This window comes from Salmo trutta, chromosome 2 (genome assembly GCF_901001165.1).
Source record: "Salmo trutta chromosome 2, fSalTru1.1, whole genome shotgun sequence".
NCBI lineage: Eukaryota > Metazoa > Chordata > Actinopteri > Salmoniformes > Salmonidae > Salmo > Salmo trutta.
Window position 1 is genome coordinate 28,555,104 of NC_042958.1, and position 25,950 is coordinate 28,581,053.

The window sequence follows — 25,950 nt, forward strand, 5'->3', positions numbered from 1 at the left end:
ATCTTTCTGATTGAGAGGGGGGTCAAATACTCATTTCCCTCATTAAAATGAAAATCAATTTATAACATTTTTGACATGCGTTTTTCTGGATTTGTTTTGTTGTTATTCTGTCTCTCACAATAAACCTAGCATTAAAATTATAGACTGATAATTTCTTTGTCAGTGGGCAAATGTACAAAATCAGCAGGGGAACAAATACTTTTTTCCCTCACTGTAAAGTGTTGGTCCCATGTTTCATGAGCTGAAATAAAAGATCCAAGAATTTTTCAATATGCACAAAAAGCTTATTTCTCTAAAATATTGTGCACCAATTTGTCCACATCACTGTTAGTGAGCACTTCTACTTTGCCAAGATAGTCCATTCACTTGACAATTGTGGCAAATCAAGAAGCTGATTGACCAGCATGATCATTATACATGTGCACTTTGTGCTGGGGACAATAAAAGGCCACTGTCTCAAGTTTTGAGGGAGCATGGAATTGGCGCGCTAACTGCCGGAATGTCCACCAACGCTGTTGAAAGCGAATGTAATGTTAATTTCTCTATTACACTGCTCAAAAAGGGAACACTTAAACAACACAATGTAACTCCAAGTCATTCACACTTCTGTGAAATCAAACTGTCCACTTAGGAAGCAACACTGATTGACAATAAATTTCACATGCTGTTGTGCAACTGGAATAGACCACAGGTGGAAATTATAGGCAATTAGCAAGACACGCCCAATAAAGGAGTGGTTCTGCAGGTGGGGACCACAAACCACTTCTAAGTTCCTATGCTTCCTGGTTGATGTTTTGGTCACTTTTGAATGCTGGCGGTGCTTTCACTCTAGTGGTAGCATGAGACGGAGTCTACAACCCACACAAGTGGCTCAGGTAGTGCAGCTCATCCAGGATGGCACATCAATGTGAGCTGTGGCATGAAGGTTTGCTGTGTCTGTCAGCGTAGTGTCCAGAGCATGGAGGCGCTACCAGGAGACAGACCAATACATCAGGAGACGTGGAGGAGGCCGTAGGAGGGCAACAACCCAGCAGCAGGACCGCTACCTCCGCCTTTGTGCAAGGAGGAGCAGGAGAAGCACTGCCAGAGCCCTGCAAAATGACCTCCAGCAGGCCACAAATGTGCATGTGTCTGCTCAAACGGTCAGAAACAGACTCCATGAGGGTGGTATGAGGGCCCGACGTCCACAGGTGGGGGTTGAGCTGACAGCCCAACACCGTGCAGGACGTTTGGCATTTGCCAGAGAACACCAAGATTGGCAAATTCGCCACTGGCGCCCTGTGCTCTTCACATATGAAAGCAGGTTCACACTGAGCACGTGACAGACGTGACAGAGTCTGGAGACGCAGTGGAGAACGTTCTGCTGCCTGCAACATCCTCCAGCATGACCGGTTTGGCGGTGGGTCAGTCATGGTGTGGGGTGGCATTTCTTTGGGGGGCCGCACAGCCCTCCATGTGCTCGCCAGAGGTAGCCTGACTGCCATTAGGTACCGAGATGAGATCCTCAGACCCCTTGTGAGACCATATGCTGGTGCGGTTGGCCCTGGGTTCCTCCTAATGCAAGACAATGCTAGACCTCATGTGGCTGGAGTGTGTCAGCAGTTCCTGCAAGAGGAAGGCATTGATGCTATGGACTGGCCCGCCCGTTCCCCAGACCTGAATCCAATTGAGCACATCTGGGACATCATGTCTCGCTTTATCCACCAACGCCACGTTGCACCACAGACTGTCCAGGAGTTGGCGGATGCTTTAGTCCAGGTCTGGGAGGAGATCCCTCAGGAGACCATCCGCCACCTCATCAGGAGCATGCCCAGGCGTTGTAGGGAGGTCATACATGCACATGGAGGCCACACACACTACTGAGCCTCATTTTGACTTGTTTTAAGGACATTAGATCAAAGTTGGATCAGCCTGTAGTGTGGTTTTCCACTTTAATTTTGAGTGTGTCTCCAAATCCAGACCTCCATGGGTTGATAAATTGGATTTCAATTGATTATTTTTGTGTGATTTTGTGGCCAGCACATTCAACTATGTAAAGAAAAAGTATTTAATAAGATTATTTCATTCATTCAGATCTAGGATGTGTTCCCTTTATTTTTTGAGCAGTGTATAAACCACCCTCAATGTAGTTTTCGAGAATTTGGCAGTACGTCCATCTGGCACCACATGTAACCACGCCAGCCCAGGACCTCCACTTCCGGCTTTCACACCTGCAGGATCTTCTGAGACCAGTCACCCAGACAACTGATGAAACTGGGGAGAATTTCTGTCTGTAAAAAAGCCCTTTTGTGGGGAAAAACCCATTCTGATTGTCAGGGCCTGACTCCCAAGTGGGTGGGCCTATGCCCTCCCCGGCCCACCCATGGCTGCGCCCCTGCCCAGTCATGTGAAATCCATAAATTAGGGCCTAATGAATTTATTTCAATTGATTGAGCTCCTTCTATAAACTGTAACTGTAAAATGTATCCATTAATATTTTTGTTCAATATATATATTAAAAAATGATATCATTGATGCAATTTCAATGTTGATTGAGTAGCTTTGTGTATCAATACATCGAGATATTTTCTGCAACACTGCTCACAGCATCCTCGTTGCTTGACATAGGTGTTTCAAAGAGCTGTCAGTCAAGGTGAGCTCATGAATATAATCTCCCCGCTCACCCAGCCTGTCTTTTCAAACTTCCTGGTAGTTAGTCATGAGAGAAAGTACTTTTCAGAATGAGTTTTCAGGACCTTTAACTTTACCTGACAGGGCTGTTGCTAGCATCCAGATCCTGTCCGGTGACAGCACCGATGATGTCGCCTACAGGTGAGTCCTCGTATACCTCCATCTCGTAAGAGGGCTTAGTGAACACTGGAGGCTCATCTACATCCAGGACGTTCATCTTCACTGTGGCTGTGTCCTTGAAGGCCCCGAAGCTGTGGAACCGCTGGTCCAGGTGGGCGTTTTCTGCATCTACCTTGAAGGTGTAGGCCTTCTTCGTTTCGTAGTCCAGCGGCTGAAAGACAGATAGAAACAAAGACAGTGATTAGATGTGTTGACTTCAACAAGGTGAAATTGAAATAATACATATTGAGTTTACACCCACTCAATGTGTTCCATATCCTCAATACCGGCATTGCATACACCTACACGGTCCAGAAGCATTAACTGCTCTATAAAAGCTCTCAACAAATGTCAGTTTACAGGTTCAAGTGTTCTCGCGCCAATGTCTCTGACATCTCTGCACCGGGTCAGTTAGCTAGAGCTTAGGGTTGCCTCCATAACCATTGGTAACCACACCTTGTCTGCAGCCGCTATGTAAACATCCACTAGTGGTGACAACCATGTCCTCCCCGTTGCCTGTCTCCTGGCCTCTCATGTGTGGCCGGCTGCCACTCACGTACGTGCATACATACACACATACACACACACACATTATACGTACACACACACACTGACCTCTCAGGTGTAACTGCAACGGCACTAACAGACAGACAGAGCATGGTAGGCACACCAGACTAGTCCTGTGTCCACGAAATAAGTCCTCTTATGGTGCAAACATCTGGTGAAAGCTGAGGTAAAATGTATGTTTGAAGAGGCCGCAAGCGAGAGGGAAAAGTTGTGAATTTAACATGAGGAAAAAAACATGGTGATAGTCTTGATGGCATTTGTATGCTGTCATGTACAGTGCAGTGAAAAGTATTTGCCCCATTTCTGATTGTCTATTTTTGCATATTTTTGATACTGGATGTTATCAGATCTTCAACCAAAACCTAATATTCGATAAAGGGAACCTGAGTTTACAAATAACAAAAATGTATACTTATTTTATTAATTAAATTAACAAAGTTATGCAACACCCAATTCCCCTGCGTGAAAAAGTAATTGCTCTGTTACACTCAATAACTGGTTGTGCCATTTTTAGCTGCAATTACTGCAACCAAATGCTTCCTGTAGTTGTTCATCAGTCTCACATCGCTGTGGAGGAATTCTGGCCCACTCTTACATGCAGAACTCCTTTAACTCAGCGAAATGTGTAGGTTTTCAAGCATGAACTGCTCGTTTGAAGTCCTGCCACATCAATTGGGATCACGTCTGGACTTTGACTAGGCCATTCGAAGCTTAAAATGTATTGCTTTTAAACCATTTTCATGTAGACTTGATTGTGTTTTGGATCATTGTCTTGCTACATGACCCAACTGTACTCCAGCATCAGCTCACAGACGGATGGCCTGACATTCTCCTGCAGAATTCATGGTCCATTCTATTAAGGCAAGGTCCTGAGGCAGTAAAGCATCCCCAAACCATCACACTACCACCACCATGCTTGAGAGGAGAGGTGCGCAGACCTCTTTAGACATACTCTTACTGGAGACCTGGAGAGATATTACACTCCATATCCACAAACACATGCAGCACCCACTCGTGCGTGCACGCATCTACAAAGGCACCCACACAGGCAGGAACAAGCACACACGCATGCATGCACATGCACACACACAAAGCATCAGCACAAAGCACATCTTCCATATACAGTGGGGAAAACCACGCTACAAGCCAATATACAAATTCAAGGTAAATGCGTTCCTATTCTCACATATTTAAAAATATGTCGAAAGAGAACATAAATGAATTGCAGTAGCTTTCCCCAAGCCTGTAAAATACCAGCTGGCACTGGTTTTATTGCATGCACTTTCCTTAGTCCTCTAACATTTTTATCAAGTCCTGTCCACAAAGTTATTTTCCAAGGTCAGCACTTTGGCTTGTAAACATTGTCACACAGTATAGGGTGCCAAGCAGTGGATTAAAATGTCGTACCAGCAGAGTCAAAATGAGAATGAGGTCAGAGGTGGAAAACGCACTCCCGGCCAGCCATAGTTTTCAGCAATACATAGTCAGGAATTGGGTTGCAAACATCTGGTAACTTTCCCAAAATGTACAGATTTTCCAGGAATCCTGGTTAGAGTATTCTGGATCCATGCTTATTCCCTCCTGATTCTGTGAATCTTCCAACTGTGATTCATAGAACACCAGTACATTTTGGGAAAGTTACTGTAATTTTGCAACCCTATAGGTAGTAAGAAAATGCAGCCATTTTGAACACCCTGTTCACAATATACAAACTCATACACTATGATGATTACATGTCAAATAAATCCCATAGACTACCCATGGGTTGCCAGGGTTGGGTTGGGAAGAATGTCAAGAGCTTCATCGCTCTTTTAACGTGTCTGACTTCAGTGATAGCCCTGTTATTAGATTGGTGGGGTATGTATCTGCTAACGGCTTCCGCTAAAAAGCTGTGAAAAGGGAACAAAATGGGGTGAAGAGGGGTAATGAGAGGAACTAGCTAATGTGTCAATGCTTGAGCTGTAATCAAATCACATCTCCAAGTCTGTGTCCCACATGGCACCCTATTATCTTTATAGTGCACTACTATTGACCAGGGCTCTGTTCAAAATGAATGCACTATGTAGGGAATAAGGTGTCATTTTGGACGTACTGAGGGTCTGCTGTCAGAGAAGAGAGAAGTATGCTCTTATCTCCCTATCTAGAACATGCCCCACTTATCCATGTCCATGGTCTGGTGTCTTATGGGTAAATACATTTCCAGCGTTCCACATTCCTGAAGTGTTTAATTATGAGAGGAATGTGTGTTATTGCACGTTCACTGACAGAGAGGTAGGCTGCATTACAAATGCCACTCTTTTCCCTATATATAGCACTACTTTTAACCAGGTCTTAGTCAAAAGTAATGCACGATATAGGGAACAGGGTACCCTTGGAGACGCAACCACATGGTCTCCCTTCTCAACAGAGGGGAATGTGTAAAGAGGACAGACAGACAGACTTCCTCTCATGTCAGTGTTGCTGCTCTTCAACATCACAACAGAGCATGCTTTAAATTCTAGACAGGCTGGTTTAGCCCTTTGATATGTTAATGTGCACCTTCGGTGCACTGGCGGTGATACTGAATGAAGGAAACCCAAGGTTTTTCAATTGAACACTATTTATGATCCAAGAGACTTTGTTAATTTTGAATTAATCAAGGCAATGTCGTCATAATCTCTTAGGTAAAGATGTTAAGATTTCAACAAAACTTTAAAATATGTTGTTAGTCTCTGATTAAAAAAATTATGAATTCACAAGACAAGTGACAACATTTGTTATAATAGCCCTTTAAAAAACACCAGTACATACAGTATATTGTAAACTGTCAAGAGCGTTATGTTTTATCTGTATTTCTGGCTTTGACTTGGGGGCTGCTTTTGGCTTCTCCCTCTGATCTACCTCCCTGAGCGCATTAACATTTTTTATGCAGGCATTTCTCAGCCTAGCTACTCCCTGGTGCTTTATTTTGGAAGCGGAAGCAGGATTATACATTTTTAATAGGTTCTCCATTTGTTTGTGTTGGGTTCAATATTACAATAACAGATCTTTCAACAACCTCCGTCCCCCTGTTACCTCTTTCCCCAAATATTCCTCCCTCCCTCCCTAACCTTCTTACTTCCCTTCCTCCCCCTCTCAGCCCTCTAACCAGGGGGTCCAATCTCATGCTAACACCCTGAGATAAATATAAACCTGTTTTTATACAGAATAATTGTTGCATTATGACACTTTATCACAACAGCTAATTATCAACACAACTGTATAACTGCCAGACAAACAAACAAGCCTGAAGATGAAAGCAGGTGTAAAATTGAGCAATCCTTCCTGTTAAATCTTTCATAAGTGGCTGAGTCATAAATCCCATTTAGTGTTATGTACGTAGTACAATGTCATTCATGAAGCATTAACTTCCTTTAGCTTCACATGGCTTCAGCCTCGATGAGAGAAAATCACAGCCAACCAGGGCTGTCAACACAACATCACAACACCATTTTTAATTCCACTCGTGTTTATCACAGTGATTTTCATAAACAACGACAACAAAGGAAGCAGAATTGCAGGAAAGGCAAAGGAACAGGGTCTCTTGCTGATCCCAGATCAGTTGAACCATTGCAGTATGTATAAGAAATGGGTCAGTGGATGAGGGCCGGTCCTATAGCTGTTTGGAGCTAGGGTGGTGTTTTTCACAGGGTCAACTCAGCCATTGACTGACTGACAGCTTGACAAATTTCTCCCCGTCATGGGGGTGTCAGACTAGCATTAGCCCTCCGTCTCCTCCCATGACATCACCGGTCAATTGAGCATGGGTGAGGGGACCATTTACGTCCCGGGAGAGTGCCCTGATGTTCCATTGAATTTGGTGGCCTCACACTGCTGAGATAAAGAGGATGCTCACTTTATTGTCCTACCGTCAGTCACACTGGTCATTGTCCTTGGCTCTGTTACTGCTCTTCCCTCCATACAGCTCTCTCACAGTGATGTGGTGTCGGTATGAGGCGGTGTCCCTATTCCCTTAAGTGTACACTACTATTGACCATGACACATAGGGATCTTGCCAAAGTAGTGGGTTGTATCTGGAATAGGGTGCAATTTGGGACGCAGACACAGTGATGTGGTGTTGGTCTGAGAGACCTGCCAGCCAGCTAGCAGCCTAGCAGAAGTCCTGCCAAGCTGTCCACACTGCAGCGAGCTGAGCCTACATCGGAGTGGAATCAGTGCCTGTGAGAGACTCCTCACACTAGCTCGGACAGGGTTTGTCCGCGAGATAAGCCCTGACACACAACTCTAATCTATTACACCCCCACATTCACACCTCCTCCAGACCACCAAAGAGAAACCACCACTCCATCCTGAGTGCATTGCGCCTAGTCTTCTTAATTTCCTTTTCTCTCTCTCTCTCGCTCTCTCTTTCCTTACCCTCATGCACACACACACACACACACACACACACACACACACACACTTTAAGGTTTGGTGAAGGTGCTATGTCTGTGTTGGGCCACCTGTATCTCCTGCTGATCTGTGGCATCTTCTTTACCTTCCTCCTCCTCCTCCATGGGAGCCTTGCACACCAAGGCCCAAAATAACTCCCTCACCTCCTAGTGTAACATCCAGTTCAAACCACTTCTTTTAGTCCTAAGACTGTTCTCTCTGTTTCAGCACGATACGTCAGTAAAGGTCCCTATATGCTATATATCCATCAGCTCACTCTTTCTAACAGTGATACACAGTATAGGAAGACTGTGCATTCAAATTAACAGAAACACATGTATGTTTTACTTTCATCACTTTTGGGTTTAGTTGGTTTTGTTGGCTTTGATCCTAAATAAATGTTGAAAAGGTTACTGGAAGGCATTGATTCTGAAGTTCCCAATGGGTGGCAATGTGACAAGCAGAAAATCCAGGCTCATACTTTTCACTTTTTCTACACTGAAGACGGTGCCACCGTCTTAGCACTTAGCTTTGACCATTACCTTTTTAGAGCCCAGAAGTAACTCATCGGGACCCAAGAAGTGCCAATGGTTTAGAGGCTCTCTGATAATTTAATGTTCAAAAATCCCAGTAATTACATTTCTGATAGAGAAATGAAACTGTCTGGCTTTTGCTAAATAAAGTGCTTAATTGATGACGACTGACTGGGATATAAAAGGTCCACTAGACTAGCTTAATACTGACAATGGTTCTGACTTTGAAAAGAAAAATTGGAGGCAAGTTAAAGGAATCATTTCAGTTCATTCTTCCAATTAAATCAATACTGCTGTTTTGCTGTTCTTTGTGCTTTGTGCTTTGTGTTTGAAAATTGCAGTGCTTTGTTTTTTTATTGTGTAGCTAAATGCATCTCTCACGGTGCCGTAGGGTTAATGTAATGCTTAAACATTAAAAACAAAAGGTTCTATATAGTGCCAAATAAGGGTTCTTTGGGAAGAATGAAGGATGGTTCTTCAGATCCCTTTTTGGTGCTGTATAGAACCCTTTTTTGAAGGTACTATAAAGAACCTTGCTCATAAAGTTGTAAATTGAACGTTTATGGTGCTATAAATAACCCATTCCTAAGATGATATGAATAAGTAATACAATAAGGTTCTATATAGTACCAAAAAGGGTTCCACTATGGTTATAACCTTTTTTTGGTCCTGTAAGGAACCATTTTTAAGGGTTCTGTATAGAACCTTAATGGAGAATGGTTCTACAATCTCAAAGGTTCTACAAAAAAAACATTTGAAAAACCACACAGGTTTTTTTTTTCTTCTTGTTAACCATATTATATTGTTAAAATTCCTTAAGTTTTATCATGTTCATTGAAAAGTTGAAAAAGGGTGAGGGTCCTTACAAGAGAATTGAGAAGAAATGATTGTCACAACAGTTCTCAACATAAGGCCATACAGCAGTCTTTCACAAAACACTGTCACTGGCCATAATCATTGTCAATATCGAATAATACAAAAAATGTGTTAAAACTGGAAAGACATTCTCACTCACTTGTCCACTAAAAGAGCTGTGCACAAACCACGCCCCAATATTCTAATGAGCTGTTGCCATACATTTTTATTATCACTAAAAGAGGAAATAACCCTTTTCTGAACGACAAAGAACCATTTAATGGCTAAAGGGGTTATTTGGGTTAGTATGGTTTTTACATAGAAGCACCCTACCCAAAGAACCCTTGAGGAACCCTATTTTTCTTTGCGCACATTTTGAATGTGTGATACTAGTAGTATTCATGAGGAAAGTAGAACCTCACATTTTTTGCTGCACTAGTTTGGTACTCGTCATATCCTACTGTACTTCTGGTTGGCTTGCGGGATAAAGAGTGTTTCTAAATGAGAGACAGCATGAGTCCTGTACAGTATTTCATTGGATCCCCTGGACAGGAGCCAACATGCTTATGCCACATATGTTTCCGCTAAACAATACCGTTCCCCCAGGCTTAGTACATTTCAATTACACATATCGGCAGTCCAGTCATTTTCCCTCACATACGCTTAAAAGACTAGAGGAAGCGAATGAACACGCGAGCAGACAAATGTACCACAAACACACTAATCTGACTACAAGCCTCTTACCAGCACAACCCAAGGATGTACTGTATCATGCATGGGCCATTTTTTATTTATCCCTCTGTCATTCATTCTCAGTTTGGTCAAGTGTGTAGGTTTGTGTGTGTGTGTGTGTGTGTGTGTGTGTGTGTGTGTATCCCTGCATGTAAGTGTGCCTCTGCTTGTGCATATTCAGGCAAGTGTGAGTGTGTGTCTCTAAGCATGTGTGTGTGCATACATCTCTTACTGGGACTGGGGATTCCTCTACTGTGGCATCTGTCTATTGTCTCTGGTAATCTTTTCTTTTGCAGAAGGGATGTCTAACACTGCATGCATATGTCCTTATCCCTCCACGCCTCACCCTGCATGTTACTGTATGGGTAGACTGGGAAGCCGATGATTATCCCCTGAACCCGTTACCCTGCCTGATCCTCTTATCATACAACAAACCTCACTGAGCCCCAGATTTGGGGTCTGCCAAACTGTGTGCAAAGCTGCTGCTTCTGGTTTTCTCTGCCCTCTACCCACTGCTGTGGGGGCAATGAGAGAGGAAAGAAAGAGAGTGAGGGATAGAGAGAAAAGAGAGGTGGTAGAGAGAGGGGGAGAGATTCAAACAAATTTGCACAAACCTCTCTAGGGACGGGCAGCGATCCATTCTAAGACTGTGTAGGCGGGTCAGCATTCTGAAGTAACACCGTCAAGAACTCATAAAGACTCCTTCACCAACCTCCCTCTTACTCCCCACTCCCCTTTCACACCCTTCTACTCATACCCCACTGTGTCCCAGAGATGGGTCAAGGAACGTTTATAAAATTACACTGTGGGGGGATCCAGTGTGAGTGGCTCAAAGATGTCTCCCATGGATGGTAGCTTTGTGCAGTCGCCTCCCAGCGAGGGAAATACATCACACTGTTCCACTGTTGTGATGGCACCGTATCAAGCACAGGAGGTAAAACAATAGAGGAGAGATACGATGGAAAAGAATCCCTGGCCCATCAATCTGTGGTTTTTATGACGTAAACAAAGAAATGTCCTCATTTACATCATAATCTGGGCCTGTCTTGCTTATAATTCCCTTATTCACAATCGGAGCAAGTCAGTTCAGTTTCAATGATCTACTGCAGTGGTCACCAACCTTTTCTGAGTCAAGATCACATTCTGAGTCAAAATGCAAGCCAGGATCTACCGCTCTGATTTTTTTAGACACGACTTAAAAGAAGTAAGCCTATGCAACATTAACCAATTAAAAACAGTTCTGTAGCAATGAAGTTTGTGCCGTATGCTACAGGCCCAATACAATATCAGTGATATTGGCCATGCTTCAATTTCCCTGCCAATGTAGTGTCGTGGAAATTGCAAGATTATGTTATAATGCTTGTATTGCATTATAATGGTTGTTTTATTTGACAGAATAGAGTATTCTGTTAACTAATATGTGTGTTCTACGGAGGAGGGCCTCTATGAGATAACACTGACAGAGGAGATTTACGATGTCTTTGGATGATAAAACCTAAAGAGCATTCCAGAGAACATGAGCTAATGGTTCTGTTCTATACCGTACCAGGGAGAGACGGTTCCAGTTTCGAGTAGGGGGACCAGACACTGGTCTTTATAATGAAGTAGATACCTTTCATACAAATCTTAACCTTGTGACCATTCTATGTATCTGTTGTTCGTCATGTAGGTTGATATGGGTGTATCTTGGCTATAAAAGATCTTTGTACTTTTGTGTTGTCACTTTCAATGGTTCATTAGAAATGGCGCATCATTGAAAGTCAATTGCTATTGCAAAGCTCTTATTATTAAAGATGTAGTTTAACCTCTCTAGGGTAGGGGGCAGTATTTGCACGGCCGGATAAAAAACGTACCCGATTTAATCTGGTTATTACTACTGCCCAGTAACTAGAATATGCATATAATTATTGGCTTTGGATAGAAAACACCCTAAAGTTTCTAAAACTGTTTGAATGGTGTCTGTGAGTATAACGTAACTCATATGGCAGGCAAAAACCTGAGAAGATTCCTTTCAGGAAGTACCCTCTCTGACCATTTCTTGGCCTTCTACACACTCTTTATTGAAAACTGAGGATCTCTGTTGTAACGTGACACTTCCTACGGCTCCCATAGGTTCTCAGAAGGCAGCAGAACGGGGAATGATGCCTTTGCAGGCCATGGCTGAAAAACAGTAGCGCATTTGGATAGTGGTCGATCAGAGAACAATGAGACTGGGGGCGCATGCACGAGCCGACACCATGTTTTTATTTTTTCGTCTTTGAACGAAAACAGGGTTTCCCGGTCGGAATATTATCGCTTTTGTTACGAGAAAAATCGCATAAAAATTGATTTTAAACAGCGGTTGACATGCTTCGAAGTACGGTAATGGAATATTTAGAATTTTTTTCTCACGAAACGCGTCGGGCGCGTCACCCTTCGTCACCCTTCGGATAGTGTCTTGAACGCACGAACAAAACAGGATATTTGAACATAACTATGGATTATTTTGAACCAAACCAACATTTGTTATTGAAGTAGAAGTCCTGGGAGTGCATTCTGACGAAGCACAGCAAAGGTAATCCAATTTTTATTACAGTAAATCTGAGTTTGGTGAGGGCCAAACTTGGTGGGTGTCAAAATAGCTAGCCCGTGATGGCAAGCTATCTACTCAGAATATTGCAAAATGTGCTTTTGCCGAAAAGCTATTTTAAAATCGGACATAGCGATTGCATAAAGGAGTCTGTGTCTCTAATTCTTAAAATAATTTATGTTTTTTGTGAACGTTTATCGTGAGTAATTTAGTAAATTCACCGGAAGTTTGCGGTGGGTATGCTAGTTCTGAACGTCACATGCTAATGTGAAAAGCTGGTTTTTGATATAAATATGATCTTGATTGAACAAAACATGCATGTATTGTATAACATAATGTCCTAGGAGTGTCAGCTGTCATCATGTTTCTTTTGAACTTTATTTTTAAAAAATCAGTATTTTCCCAACTAAGAAGTTTTGAAGAAAGCTTTTTTCAGATATACAGTATATTCCTTCAAACTATGTCACAAAAGTTGATTTTGCACATTTGTACATGAAACAACCACTATTGTGCTTCCAGGGAAATACCTCTGAAATACTACAACAAGATAGCTACTGCAAATATAAGAGTTTTGCCTGAACTGCACAATTTAATTCTTAAAAGCACTTGGTTTGGTGGCCTTCACGAGTCTTGTTATATTTAAGTCTGGCACAAAGGTATGAAATGAGATTTGTGTATTCTTCTCTCTTTCGCTGATTTATGCATCATAAACAGTACCAGTAAAACATTTGGACACACCTACTCATTCAAGGGTTTCTTTATTTTTACTATTTTCTACATTGTAGAATAATACTGAAGACATCAAAACTATGAAATAACACATATGGAATCATGTAGTAACCAAAGAAGTGTTATTAAACAAATCAAAATATATATTATATTTGAGATTCTTCACAGTAGCCACCCTTTGCCTTGATGACAGCTTTGCACACTCTTGGCATTCTCTCAACTAGCTTTAAAAGGTAGTCATCATGGAATGAATTTCAATTCACAGGTGTGCCTTGTTAAAAGTTAATTTGTGAAATTTAATGCATTTGAGCCAGTCAGTTGTGTTGTGAGAAGGTAGGGTTGGTAAACAGAAGATAGCTTGGTAAAAGACCAAGTCCATATTATGGCAAGAACAGCTCAAATAAGCAAAGAGAAATGACAGTCCATCATTACTTTTAAACATGAAGGTCAGTAAATCAGGAACATTTCAAGAACTTTGAAAGTTTCTTCAAGTTCTTCTTCAAGCTCTATGATGAAACTGGCTCTCATGAGGACCGGCACAGGAAAGGAAGAGACAGAGTTACCTCTGCTGCATAGGATAAGTTCATTAGAGTTACCAGCCTCAGAAATTGCAGCCCAAATAAATGCTTCACAGAGTTCAAGTAACAGACACATCTCAACATCAACTGTTCAGAGGAGACTGCGTGAATTAGGCCTTCATGGTCGAATTGTTGCAAAGAAACAACTACTAAATGACACCAGTAATAAGAAGAGACTTGCTTGGGCCAAGAAACACGAGCAAGTGGCATTATACCGGTGGAAATCTGTCCTTTGGTCTGCTGAATCCAAACGTGGGATTTTTGGTTACAACTGCCGTGTCTTTGTGAGACGCAGCGTAGGTGACCGGATGACAACCGCATGTGTGGATCCCACCGAAAAGCATGGAAGAGGAGATGTGATGGTGTTTTGCTGGTGACACTGTTTGTGATTCATTTAGAATTCAAGGCACACTTAACCAGCATGGCTACCACAGCATTCTGCAGCGATATGCCATCCCATCTGGTTTGCGCTTAGTGGGACTATCATTCGTATTTCTACTGGACAATGATCAGATTTATTTTAACCTGTGCGGGATAGGGGGCAGTATTTGCACGGCCGGATAAAAAAACGTACCCGATTTAATCTGGTTACTACTCCTGCCCAGTAACTAGAATATGCATATAATTCTTTGATTTGGATAGAAAACACCCTAAAGTTTCTAAAACTGTTTGAATGGTGTCTGTGAGTATAACAGAACTTATTTGGCAGGCCAAAACCTGAGAAGATCCCAAACAGGAAGCGCTCTCTCTGACCATTTCATGGCCTTCTTGATCATCTCTAACCAAAACAGGGGATCTCTGGCATAACGTGACATTTTCTAACGCTCCCATAGGCTCTCAGAAGGCGCCAGAAAGATGAATGGTGGCTTTGCAGGCCCTGGCTGAAAAACATTAGCGCATTTTGATAGTGGTCGATCAGAGTACAATGAGACTGAGGCGCGTGCACGAGGCGACCCCATGTTTTTATTTTCTCTGTCTTTGAACTAAAACAGGGTTTCCCGGTCGTAATATTATCGCTTTTTTACGAGAAAAATGGCATAAAAAATTATTTTAAACAGCGGTTGACATGCTTCAAAGTACGGTAATGGAATATTTAGAAATGTTTTGTCACAAAACGCGTCGGGCGCATCACCCTTCTTTACCCTTCGGATAGTGTCTTGAACGCACGAACAAAACACCGCTATTTGGATATAACTATGGATTATTTGGGACCAAACCAACATTTGTTATTGAAGTAGAAGTCCTGGGAGTGCATTCTGACGAAGAACAGCAAAGGTAATCAAACTTTTCTAATAGTAAATCGGAGTTTGGTGAGTACCACACTTGGTGGGTGTCAAAATAGCTAGCCTGTGATGGCCGGGCTATCTACTCAGAATATTGCAAAATGTGCTTTCACCGAAAAGCTATTTTAAAAATCGGACATAGCGAGTGCATAAAGGCGTTCTGTATCTATAATTCTTAAAATAATTGTTATGTTTTTTGTGAACGTTTATCGTGAGTAATTTAGTAAATTCACCGGAAGTGTTCGGTGGGAATGCTAGTCACATGCTAGTCACATGCTAATGTAAAAAGCTGTTTTTTGATATAAATATGAACTTGATTGAACAAAACATGCATGTATTGTATAACATAATGTCCTAGGATTGTCATCTGATGAAGATCATCAAAGGTTAGTGCTGCATTTAGCTGTGGTTTTGGTTTATGTGACATTATATGCTAGCTTAAAAAATGGGTGTGTGATTATTTCTGGCTGGGTACTCTGCTGACATAATCTAATGTTTTGCTTTCGTTGTAAAGCCTTTTTGAAATCGGACAGTGTGGTTAGATTAACGAGAGTCTTGTCTTTAAAATGGTGTAAAATAGTCATATGTTTGAGAAATTGAAGTAATAGCATTTCTAAGGTATTTGAATATCGCGCCACGGGATTGCACTGGCTGTTGAGTAGCCCATAGAGGTTAAACTGCAAAACCCTTACGCACCACTGCACTTTGTATACCAGGGTTGGCTGGCCTTCTCTAGTCACTCTTAGGCTCAGTCACTGGTATACTTTTATTTACAAAGCCATTTTGGGTTTACTACCTTTTTATTTGGGCATTTTTATTGTTCAGAAATGTGGTGGGTACTCTCTTCGTTCGCGGGACTTTATCCTGCTAACTGTTCCAAATGTCCGAACTGAATTTGGTAAAAGGGCTTTTATGTACTCTGTGCCATCGTCTTGGAACGCCTTACAAAATACTTTTAAACTGGAAGAACTTGTCCCGATTGATATTTTTAAATCACTGATGATTGATCTTGAGACTGATTCCCTGACATAATGTTTTTAATTTGCTGTTTTTGCTGATTTTGTTATACTCTTGAGAATTCTATGGTTTTTACTAGATTACTTGTAGTTTTTCATGTTGTTTGTCTGTAATTTTTTTAATGACTTGGCGCTGCCTATCTTGGCCAGGACGCTCTTGAAAAAGAGATTTTAAATCTCAATGAGCCCTTCCTGGTTAAATAAAGGTTAAATAAAATAAATAAATCCAACACACATCTAGGCTGTGTAAGAGGTATTCGACCAAGAAGGAGGTTGATGGAGGGCTGCATCAGATGACCTGGCCTCCACAACCACCTGACCTTAACCCAATTGAGATGGTTTGGGATGAGTTGGACCACAGAGTGAAGGAAAAGCATCCAACAAATGCTCAGCATGTGGGAACTCCTTCAACACTGTTGGAAAAACATTCCAGGTGAAGCTGGTTGAGAGAATGCCAAGAGTGTGCAAAGCTGTCATCAAGGCAAAGGAATGCTACTTTGAAGAATCTAAAGTCTAAAATATATTTTTATATATTTAACACTATTTTGGTTACTACATGATTCCATATGTGTTATTTCATAGTTGTGATTTCTTCACGCATTCCTCAATGTAGAAAATAGAGAAAATAAAGTAGGTGTGTCCAAACTTTTGACTGGTACTGTATATATTTTAACCCCTAATGTCGCTATCTGTGCCACCGGGGAAATCTAATTATCATTTTTGTTTTATACCCCTTAAAAATCTGTCCGTTTAAACTATCTGTTCTTTTGTGCATTGGATTCGTCTCAATCTACCGCATTCGCCGATGTCGTACTTCCGCATATGCTGTGAAAGGTGACAGCTCAAGAGCAATGTTTGTCAGACAATGAGACATCTTTGAAAAACGGTCTTCTCACAAAATCTTCGGTAGTGTTCCAACGGTTTGGCCTACAAACTAATATGACCCCTTTGTGGAAAGGTGCGAACACGTACACGTCGGTTTTTCTCTAGGAAGCCCACGGGCCACACAAGACTTGTTTGAAGGTCCCAGTTGAAGAAATTAATGGAAGTATATATGTGACTCATTTCAGGAATCTAGGCATATGTCACACGAAACTACTTCACAGGAGAGCCTTTTGAATGTAAACTTTTTTTAAATCAAAATGTGTTTTTTGGCAGAAATGCCTTCTGGAACTTATGAACTTTCATGTGCCTTAATAACAAACTTGTAGGGTTTCTGTAAATACAAATACAATTGTTAAATTATGAGCCTAGTTGGTTTAGCAACAGAAAAAGTGAGAAACCTTCCCGCTAGCCATGATTGGCTGAGATAATGAGTGAGCTGGACATAACCAATTGATGAGTTCGGATTGGTCTGCCATGTAGCCGCTTCTGTCTATAACATGAACTGGTCAGTATGTGTAAGTAATCCTTTCTAACGTGGCTTTTTTTAAATATATAGCGAAGTAGGACTGCATAAGTTTTGCTCTTCAATTTCTGGAGGACCGAGTCTTGAAATAGTATGATAGAGGAAGACGGAGCGGTCTTCTGGTCAGACTTTGGAGGTGCACACCCCCCCCACTGCTTCTGAGTATTTTACTTGATAATTAATGTCCAGTCCCTAGATAACAAGGTCGACAAAATCTGGGAAAGTGTTGCTTTCCAGAGAGACATCAGGGATTGTAACATACTCTTCTTCACGGAAACATGGCTCTCTCGGGTTATGCTGTCGGAGTAGGTACAGCCACCTGGATACCTCAGTGCATCGCGCTGACAAGAATAAACACCTCTGGGAAGAATGTTTCATGATTAACAACTCATGGTGTAATTGTAACAACATACAGGAACTCAAGTCCTTTTGTTCACCTGACCGAGAATTCCTCACAATCAAATGCACACCGTATTCAAATCAAACTTTGTCACATGCGCCGAATACATCAAGTGCAGACCTTACCGTGAAATGCTTACTTACACGTCTTTAACCAGTGCAGTTCAAGAGGAGTTAAGAAAATATTTACCAAATATAGAAAGTAAAAAATTATAAAAAGTACCACAATAACATAACAATAACGAGGCTATATAGAGGAGGTACTGGTACCGAGTCAGTGTGCGGGGGTACAGGTTAGAGGTAATTTGTACATGTAGGTAGGGGTGAGGTGACTATGCATAGATAATAAACAGCGAGTACCAGCAGTGTACAAAACAAATGGGGGGGTTGGGTCAATGTAATAGTACGGTGGCCATTTGATTAATTGTTCAGCAGTCTTATGGCTTGGGGGTAGAAGCTGTATTATCTCCCAAGATAATTATCTTTGGTTATTCTCACATGCGTGTATATCCCCCCTCAAGCCAATACTACGGCGACCCTCAAGGAACTCAAACCAAAAAAATCGAATCAAATTGTATTAGTCACATGCACCGAATACAACAGGTGTAAACCTTACAGTGAAATGCTTACTTAATAGCCCCTAACCAGCAATGCAGTTTCAAAAAATATGAATAAGAACAAGAAATAAAAATAACAAGTAATTAAAGAGCAGCAGTAAAATAACAATAGCGAGACTATATACAGGGGGGTACCAGTACAGTCAATGTGCGGGGGCACCGGTTAGTTGAGGTAATAAGTGCATGTAGATAGAGTTATTAAAGTGCATAGCTGCATAGATGACAACAGAGTAGCAACGGTGAAAAAAAAGAGGGGGGGGGCAATGCAAATAGTCTGAATGGCCATTTGATTAGATGTTCAGTAGTCTTTTGGCTTGGGGGTAGAAGCTGTTTAGAAGCCTCTTGGACCTAGACTTGGCGCTCCTGTACCACTTGCTGTACAGCGGTAGCTGAGAGAATAGTATATTACTAGGGTGGCTGGAGTCTTTGACAATTTTTAGGGCCTTCCTCTGACACCGCATGGTATAGTCACTGGACTTTATGCAAACTGGAAACCATATATCCTGAGGCTGCATGTATTGTAGCTGGGGATTTTAACAAAGCAAATTTGAGAACAAGACCACCTAAATTCTATCAGCATATCTGCTGTAGCACTTGCGCTGGAAAAACACTGGACCACTGTTACTCTAACTTCTCTGATGCATACAAGGCCCACCCTCGCCCTCCTTTCAGCAAATCTGACCGACTCCATTTTGCTCCTCCCTTCCTATAGGTAGAAACTCAAACAGGAAGTACCCATGCTAAGGACTATTTAAAGCTGGCTGACCAATCAGGACCAACGCTTAAAGATTGTTTTGATCACGCGGACTGGGATATGTTCCGGGTAGCCTCAGAGAATCATGTTGACATATACGCTTTATAAGGTAGTGTATAAGAGATGTTGTACCCACTGTGACTATTAAAACCAACCCTAACCAGAAACCATGGCATTCACGCAAAACTGAAAGCGCGAACCACAGCATTTAACCATGGAAAGGTAACTGGGAATATGGCAGAATGCAAACATTGTAGTTCTTCCCTCCGCAAAGCAATCAAACAAGCAAAATATCATTTTTGGGACAAAGTGGAGTTGCAATTCAATGGCTCAGACACAAGACGTATGTGGCAGGATCTACAGACAATCACGGACTACAAAAAGAAAACCAGCCACGTCACGACCACCGACGTCTTGCTTCCTGACAAACTAAACACCTTCTTTACCCGCTTTGAGGATAATACAGTGCCACCAACGCGGACCGCTATCAAGGACTGTGGACTATCGCCCCATAGCACTCATTTCTTTCATCATGAAGTACTTTGAGAGACAAGTCAAGGATCAAATCACCTCCACCTTACCTGACACCCTAGACCCCCTTCAATTTGCTTTCCACCCCAATAGGTCCACAGAAGATGGAATCGCCTTCACACTGCACACTGCCCTATCCCATCTGGACAAGAGGAATACCTATGTAAGAATGCTGTTAATGGACAATAGCTCAGCCATAGTACTCTCCAAACTTGTCATTAAGCTCGAGACCCTGGGTCTCAACCCCGCCCTGTGCAACTGGGTACTGGACTTTGACAGGCCGCCCCCAGGTGGTGAGGATAGGAAACAACATCACCCCGCTGATCCTCAACACTGGGGCCCCACAAGGGTACATTCTCAGCCCACTCCTGTACTCCCTGTTCACCCATGACTGCATGGCCATGCACGCCTCCAACTCAATCATCAAGTTTACATACGACACTACAGTGGTAGGCTTGATTACCAACAACGACGAGACGGCCTACAGGGAGGAGGTGAGGGCCCTCGGAGTGTGGTGTCAGGAAAATAACCTCTCACTCAATGTTAACAAAACAAAGCAGATGATCGGGGACTTCAGGAAACAGCAGAGGGAGCATCCCCCCATCCACATCGACGGGACAGTAGTGGAGAGGGTGGAAAGTTAAGTTCCTCAGCGTACACATCACGGACAAACTGAAATGGTCCACCCACACAGACAGCGTGGTGAAGAAGGTGCAACAGTGCCTCTTCATCTTCAGGAGGCTGAAGAAATTCAGCTTGTCACCTAAAACACTCAAACTTTTACAGATGCACTATCGAGAGCATCCTGTCGGGCTGTATCACTGCCTGGTATGGCAACTGCTCCGCCCACAACCGCAAGGCTCTCCAGAGGGTAGTGCGGTCTGCACAACGCATCACCGGGTGCAAACTACCTGCCCTCCAGGACACCTACAGCACCCGATGCACAGAAAGGCCAAAAAGATCATCATGGACAACAACCACCCGAGCCACTGCCTGTTCACCCTGCTATCATCCAGAAGGCAAGGTCAGTACAGGTGCATCAAAGCTGGGACCGAGAGACTGAACAGCTTCTATCTCAAGGCCATCAGACTGTTAAACAGTCATCACTAACATAGCGTGGCTGCTGCCAACATACAGACTCAAATCTCTGGCCACTTTAATACATTTAATAAATGGATTTAATAACGGCACTTTAATAATGTCTACATATCCTACTTTACTCATCTCATATGTACTGTATATATTGTATTCTACACCATCTACTGCATCTTGCCTATGCCGCACAGCCATCGCTTATCCATATATTTATACGTACATATTCTTATTCATCTCTTTACATTTGTGTGTATAATGTTGTCATTGTGAATTTGTTAGATATTAATGCACTGTCGGAACTAAAAGCACAAGCATTTCGCTACACTCGCATTAACATCTGCTAACCATGTGTATGTTAGCAATATGATTTCATTTGATTTGAAACCACTCAATCCATCTATGGGAAGTAGTTTGATGTAAGTCTCTTGTTGTCCACCAGAAGTCACAATGTCCTTCTTTGTTGTAGGCTTCTTCTGTCTGGGAGTGTTCGTTAGAATAAATACTTCAGGCGTACCACATGGTGAAAGGACCTGTTCTTCCCTATCGTCTTTGGTCAAATGTCCGAGACTACTTTACATGCACAGCTGCAGACTGAATGTTTGGTTTAGTCTTTTTAACGATTTCAACATGTGGGCCATGGCCTTACGTTCTCTGGTCTCAATGGTTGATTATTCAGGGTACAGCTAGGACCACTTTACACGCCGGCAGCAACCTGGCATGATTTGGTCTAATGTAAATTTCGTTAGCAAGTCCTTTTATGCACTCTGGTCTTTGAGGGCGTTCTGTCATGTTGACACAAACTCTGATCTCACTTGGGCATGGCTACTGACTGGGCACATGTTTGCATGAAACACAATTCTCATTTATTAGGCTAAAATCACATTTCTATCTTTTAAAAAATAGTTTCATATATACAGTGTGAAAGCTCTTAAAGTTACAATGTTTCTGTTATAACATCTTTTTGATAATTTTAATGATATTAATTTTCTATATTCCATCTCTCATCATTCCCAACATTCGGATGTTGAAATATATTGTCCCAGTGTCTATTGTTTGATGAACTTTTTGGCGGTGAAGTCTCTCTGTAACAAAGAATTTTCAGCCTTCCAATCCTGCAGAGCCAAAGGGAGAGTTTCTGCAAGGTATTTAAGTCATAAAAGACTCTATACCCAATCCCCTGGAGGACTGATACTAACGAGGTTACAAGCTCATGTGACTGAAGCCATGGGGGCTGGTAAGAGGAGGACGGCTCATACGCTGTAAACCCCAAGGCATTTTTAACCCATAAGAGCCTAAGCCCTGCCTAAGCTGGGGGAGGGGTTCTACTAAGCTATATGGAATTGTTTTAAGAAGGTCATACCAATGATTATTTAGCTATTTGATTTTGAATTTTAAGACCCCTTGAAGAATCCCCAAAAATATTATTAGATCAAAAAATAATTTGGACCTTACTGCTATTAGCCCATACAAATGCATTGAATAACAGACTCACTACTTGGAACAACAGATCAAAATGAAGTTTGTTCTGAGTGTCTGTTCTATATCTGTGTATTTAACCCCTTATTTTTGGCACTAACCAGTCTCCATATATACTCCCATACATTTTTTCAACTGGTACCGGGGGACCTTCAGACGAGTATTGTGAGGCCTATGGGCATCCTAGAACAATGCTACAGATGATTTTGTGAGAAGACCAATTTTCGGATGTCTCATGGTCTGACAAACATAGTTCTAGCTCTGTCACCTTTCATATATCTAGCTTAGACTGACAGATTTTTATTGGGATTTTATTTTATTTTTATTGGGATTAGATTTCTGCAGGAGCACGGACATTGACTTTAGTTAACTCATACTTCTAGTAAGTCAATGAAAAGTCAATATTACAAAATGTTTGTGGTACTGACTCCAAACTAAATGAGAAGTCACATTAATTACATTTTGTGACAGATAACAAATTAACTTTTTTCCCCATGTAGATTTTGAGGAATTGTTAAAAAAAAGTGCATGCACATTGAGTGATTGATTGGTTAATCTTATGCTACACAAAGTTAAATAACATATATTTTTTTACAAGCCAACATAAAGTGGCTTGTAGTTACATATGCAACATTTTCGTAAATTTCCCAGGTTTTCCAGAAGTCCAAGTTGGAAGATTCCTCCAAATCATTCTACCAGGTTTTTTAAACATATTTATCTGGGAATATTACAGTCCTACTCGCAGGCCTGTTTCAGGCCACTGTATTAGAGTTAAAGGTCAATATTTTGTTATTATTTTTTTTATTATTGAATTTTCCAGAATTACAGTTTCATCTCATTAAAATTCTATTCATTATTAATAAAATTAGAAATAATAAACTATTCAAACAGTAAGTAAAGCATGACATCATCAGATATATATTGTCACAAAGAGTTTAATTATAATGTTAACATGAAACTAAGAACTCACTTGGTGAAGAATTGAAAATGAACTAATTCATCAATTATGTCTCTGTCACTAACACATATAGTCATGGGTGGTAGAGCTACAGTTCACTATTGGCACACAAGGCACACTGGGACATTATATTGTAGGTGTAGTTTAGTGGGGGAGTTATTCAACATTTTCAAGCTGATAAAACTCACATCTGGACCCCTTACAGGGTCACAGTGACCCTATCAGTTTGAGTAATGACTACAAAATCACATTAAGTAACTGTACTCAGATATATTAAGCGCAACAGGTTTCCTCAAAAGTTTTTAGTAATTTGTATTTGTTTTTATTATGGATCACAATTAGCTGGTGACAAGGCAGCAGCTACTCTTCCTGAGGTCCAGCAAAATTAAGGCAGTTTATACAATTTTCAAAACATTCACAACACACTGTGTGCCCTCAGGCCACTACTCCATCACTACCACATATCAACAGGACTAAATCCATGTGTATGTGTGTGTATAGTGCGTATGTTATTGTGTATGTGTTTATATGTTTGTGTTGCTTCACAGTCTCCGCTGTTGCAATAGGTGTTTTGTTATCTGTTTTTAAAATCTAATTTTACTGCTTGCATCAGTTACTTGATGTGGAATAGAGTTCCATGTAGTCATGGTTCTATGTAGTACTATGCACCTCCCATTGTCTGCTCTGGACTTGGGGACTGTGAAGAAACCCCTTGTGGCATGTCTTGTGGGGTATGCATGGGTGTCCGAGCTGTGTGACAATAGTTTAGACATACAGCTCGATTTATTCATAATGTCAATACCTCTCATAAATATCAGTAGTGATGAAGTCAATCTCTCTGCTACTTTGAGCCAGGAGAGATTGACAAGCATATTATTAATATTAGCTCTCTGTGTACATCCAAAGGCAAGCCGTGCTGCCCTGTTCTGAACCAATTGCAATTTTCCTAAGTCCTTTTATGTTGTACCTGACCACACGACTGAACAGTAGTCAAGGTGTGACAAAACTAGGGCCTGTAGGACCTGCCCTGTTGATAGTATTGTTAAGAAGGCAGAGCATTGCTTTATTATGGACAGACTTCTCCCAATCTTAGCTACTACTGTATCAATATGTTGGACCATGACAGTTTACAATCTAGGGTTACTCCAAGCAGTTTAGTCATCTCAACTTACTCAATTTCCACATGATTTATTACAAGATTTAGTTGAGCTTTAGGGTTGAGTGAATGTTAAGTCCCAAATACCATGCTTTTAGTTTTAGAAATATTTAGAGCTAACTTATTCCTTGCCACCCACTCTGAAACTAACTGCAGCTCTTTGTTAAGTGTTGCAGTCATTTCAGTCGCTGTCATAGCTGACGTGTATAGTGTTGAGTCATCCACATACATAATCACTCTGGCTTTACTCAAAGTCAGTGGCATGTCACTAGTTAAATTTTTAAAAAGCAAGGGACCTCAACAGCTACCCTGGAGAATTCCTGATTCTACCTGGACTATGTTTGAGAGGCTTCCATTAAAGAATACCCTCTGTGTTCTGTTAGACAAGTAACTCTTTATCCATCTTATAACAAGTGGTGTAAAGCCATACCACATAAGTTTTTCCAGCTGCAACTACGATCGATAATGACAAAAGCTGCACGGAAGTCTAAAATCCCCCACAATAATTGTATCATAAATTTCTCTCTGCCAATCATCAGTCATTTGTTTAAGTGCTGTGCTTGTTGAATATCCTTCCCTATAAGCGTGCTGAAAGTCTGTTGTCAATTTGTTTGGTCAAACACAATTTTTTCCAGAAGTTTACTAAGGGTTGGTAACAGGCTAATTGGTCTGCTACTTGAGCCAGTTAAGGGGGCTTTAATATTCTTGTGTAGAGGAATGACTTTAGCTTCTCTCCAGGCCTGAGGGCACACACTTTCTAGTCGGCTTAAATTAAAGATGTGGCAAATAGGAATGGCAACATCGTCTGCAATTATCCTCAGTAATTTTTCATCCAGATTGTCAGACCCCGGTAGCTTGCCATTGTTGATAAACAACAATACTTTTTTCACTTCTTCCACACTGACTTTAGTTCTCCAGACAGTTCTCAAGATAGGTATGGGCTTTGTACAGTGTGACGTGAACTGCCTGGTGAAACCCCCAGTGCCACAGGAATCATTTGAAGCCAGTTTCAATATCCAGTTTTGGTCAAAATTCTGAAAGTGCAAAGATTCAGCATCGTTTAACAGATTCCAAGCATACCCCCTTTCCGACACGAATCCAAAGTAGTTACAGTACAGTTTCACATTGAATGGATCCAGGACTATGACAAACAGTTGAAGTCGGAAGTTTACATACACTTAGGTTGGAGTCATTAAAACTTGTTTTTCAACCACTCCACAAATTTCTTTTATCAATCTATAGTTTTGGCAAGTCGGTTGGGACATCTACTGTGTGCATGACACAAGTCATTTTTCCAACAATTGTTTACAGACAGATTTCACAGTATCACAAATCCAGTGTGTCAGAATTGTACATACACTAAGTTGACTGTGCCTTTATACAGCTTGGAAAAGTCCAGAAAATGATGTCATGGCTTTAGAAGCTTCTGATAGGCTAATTGACATCATTTGAGTC

At 41.5% G+C, this 25,950-nt stretch overlaps 1 protein-coding gene across 2 annotated transcripts in view; it reads right to left on the minus strand.

The window, feature by feature from the left end:
• The window catches only part of LOC115154013 (cadherin-12-like), a 271,441-nt gene that overhangs the window by 49,349 nt on the left and 196,142 nt on the right, over positions 1 to 25,950 (minus strand). For both annotated transcript variants that reach the window (XM_029699780.1, XM_029699788.1), the window contains one exon: positions 2,748 to 3,001. In XM_029699780.1, coding sequence (XP_029555640.1) covers positions 2,748 to 3,001 — 254 coding nt within the window. The remainder of the gene's footprint in view (positions 1 to 2,747; positions 3,002 to 25,950) is intronic.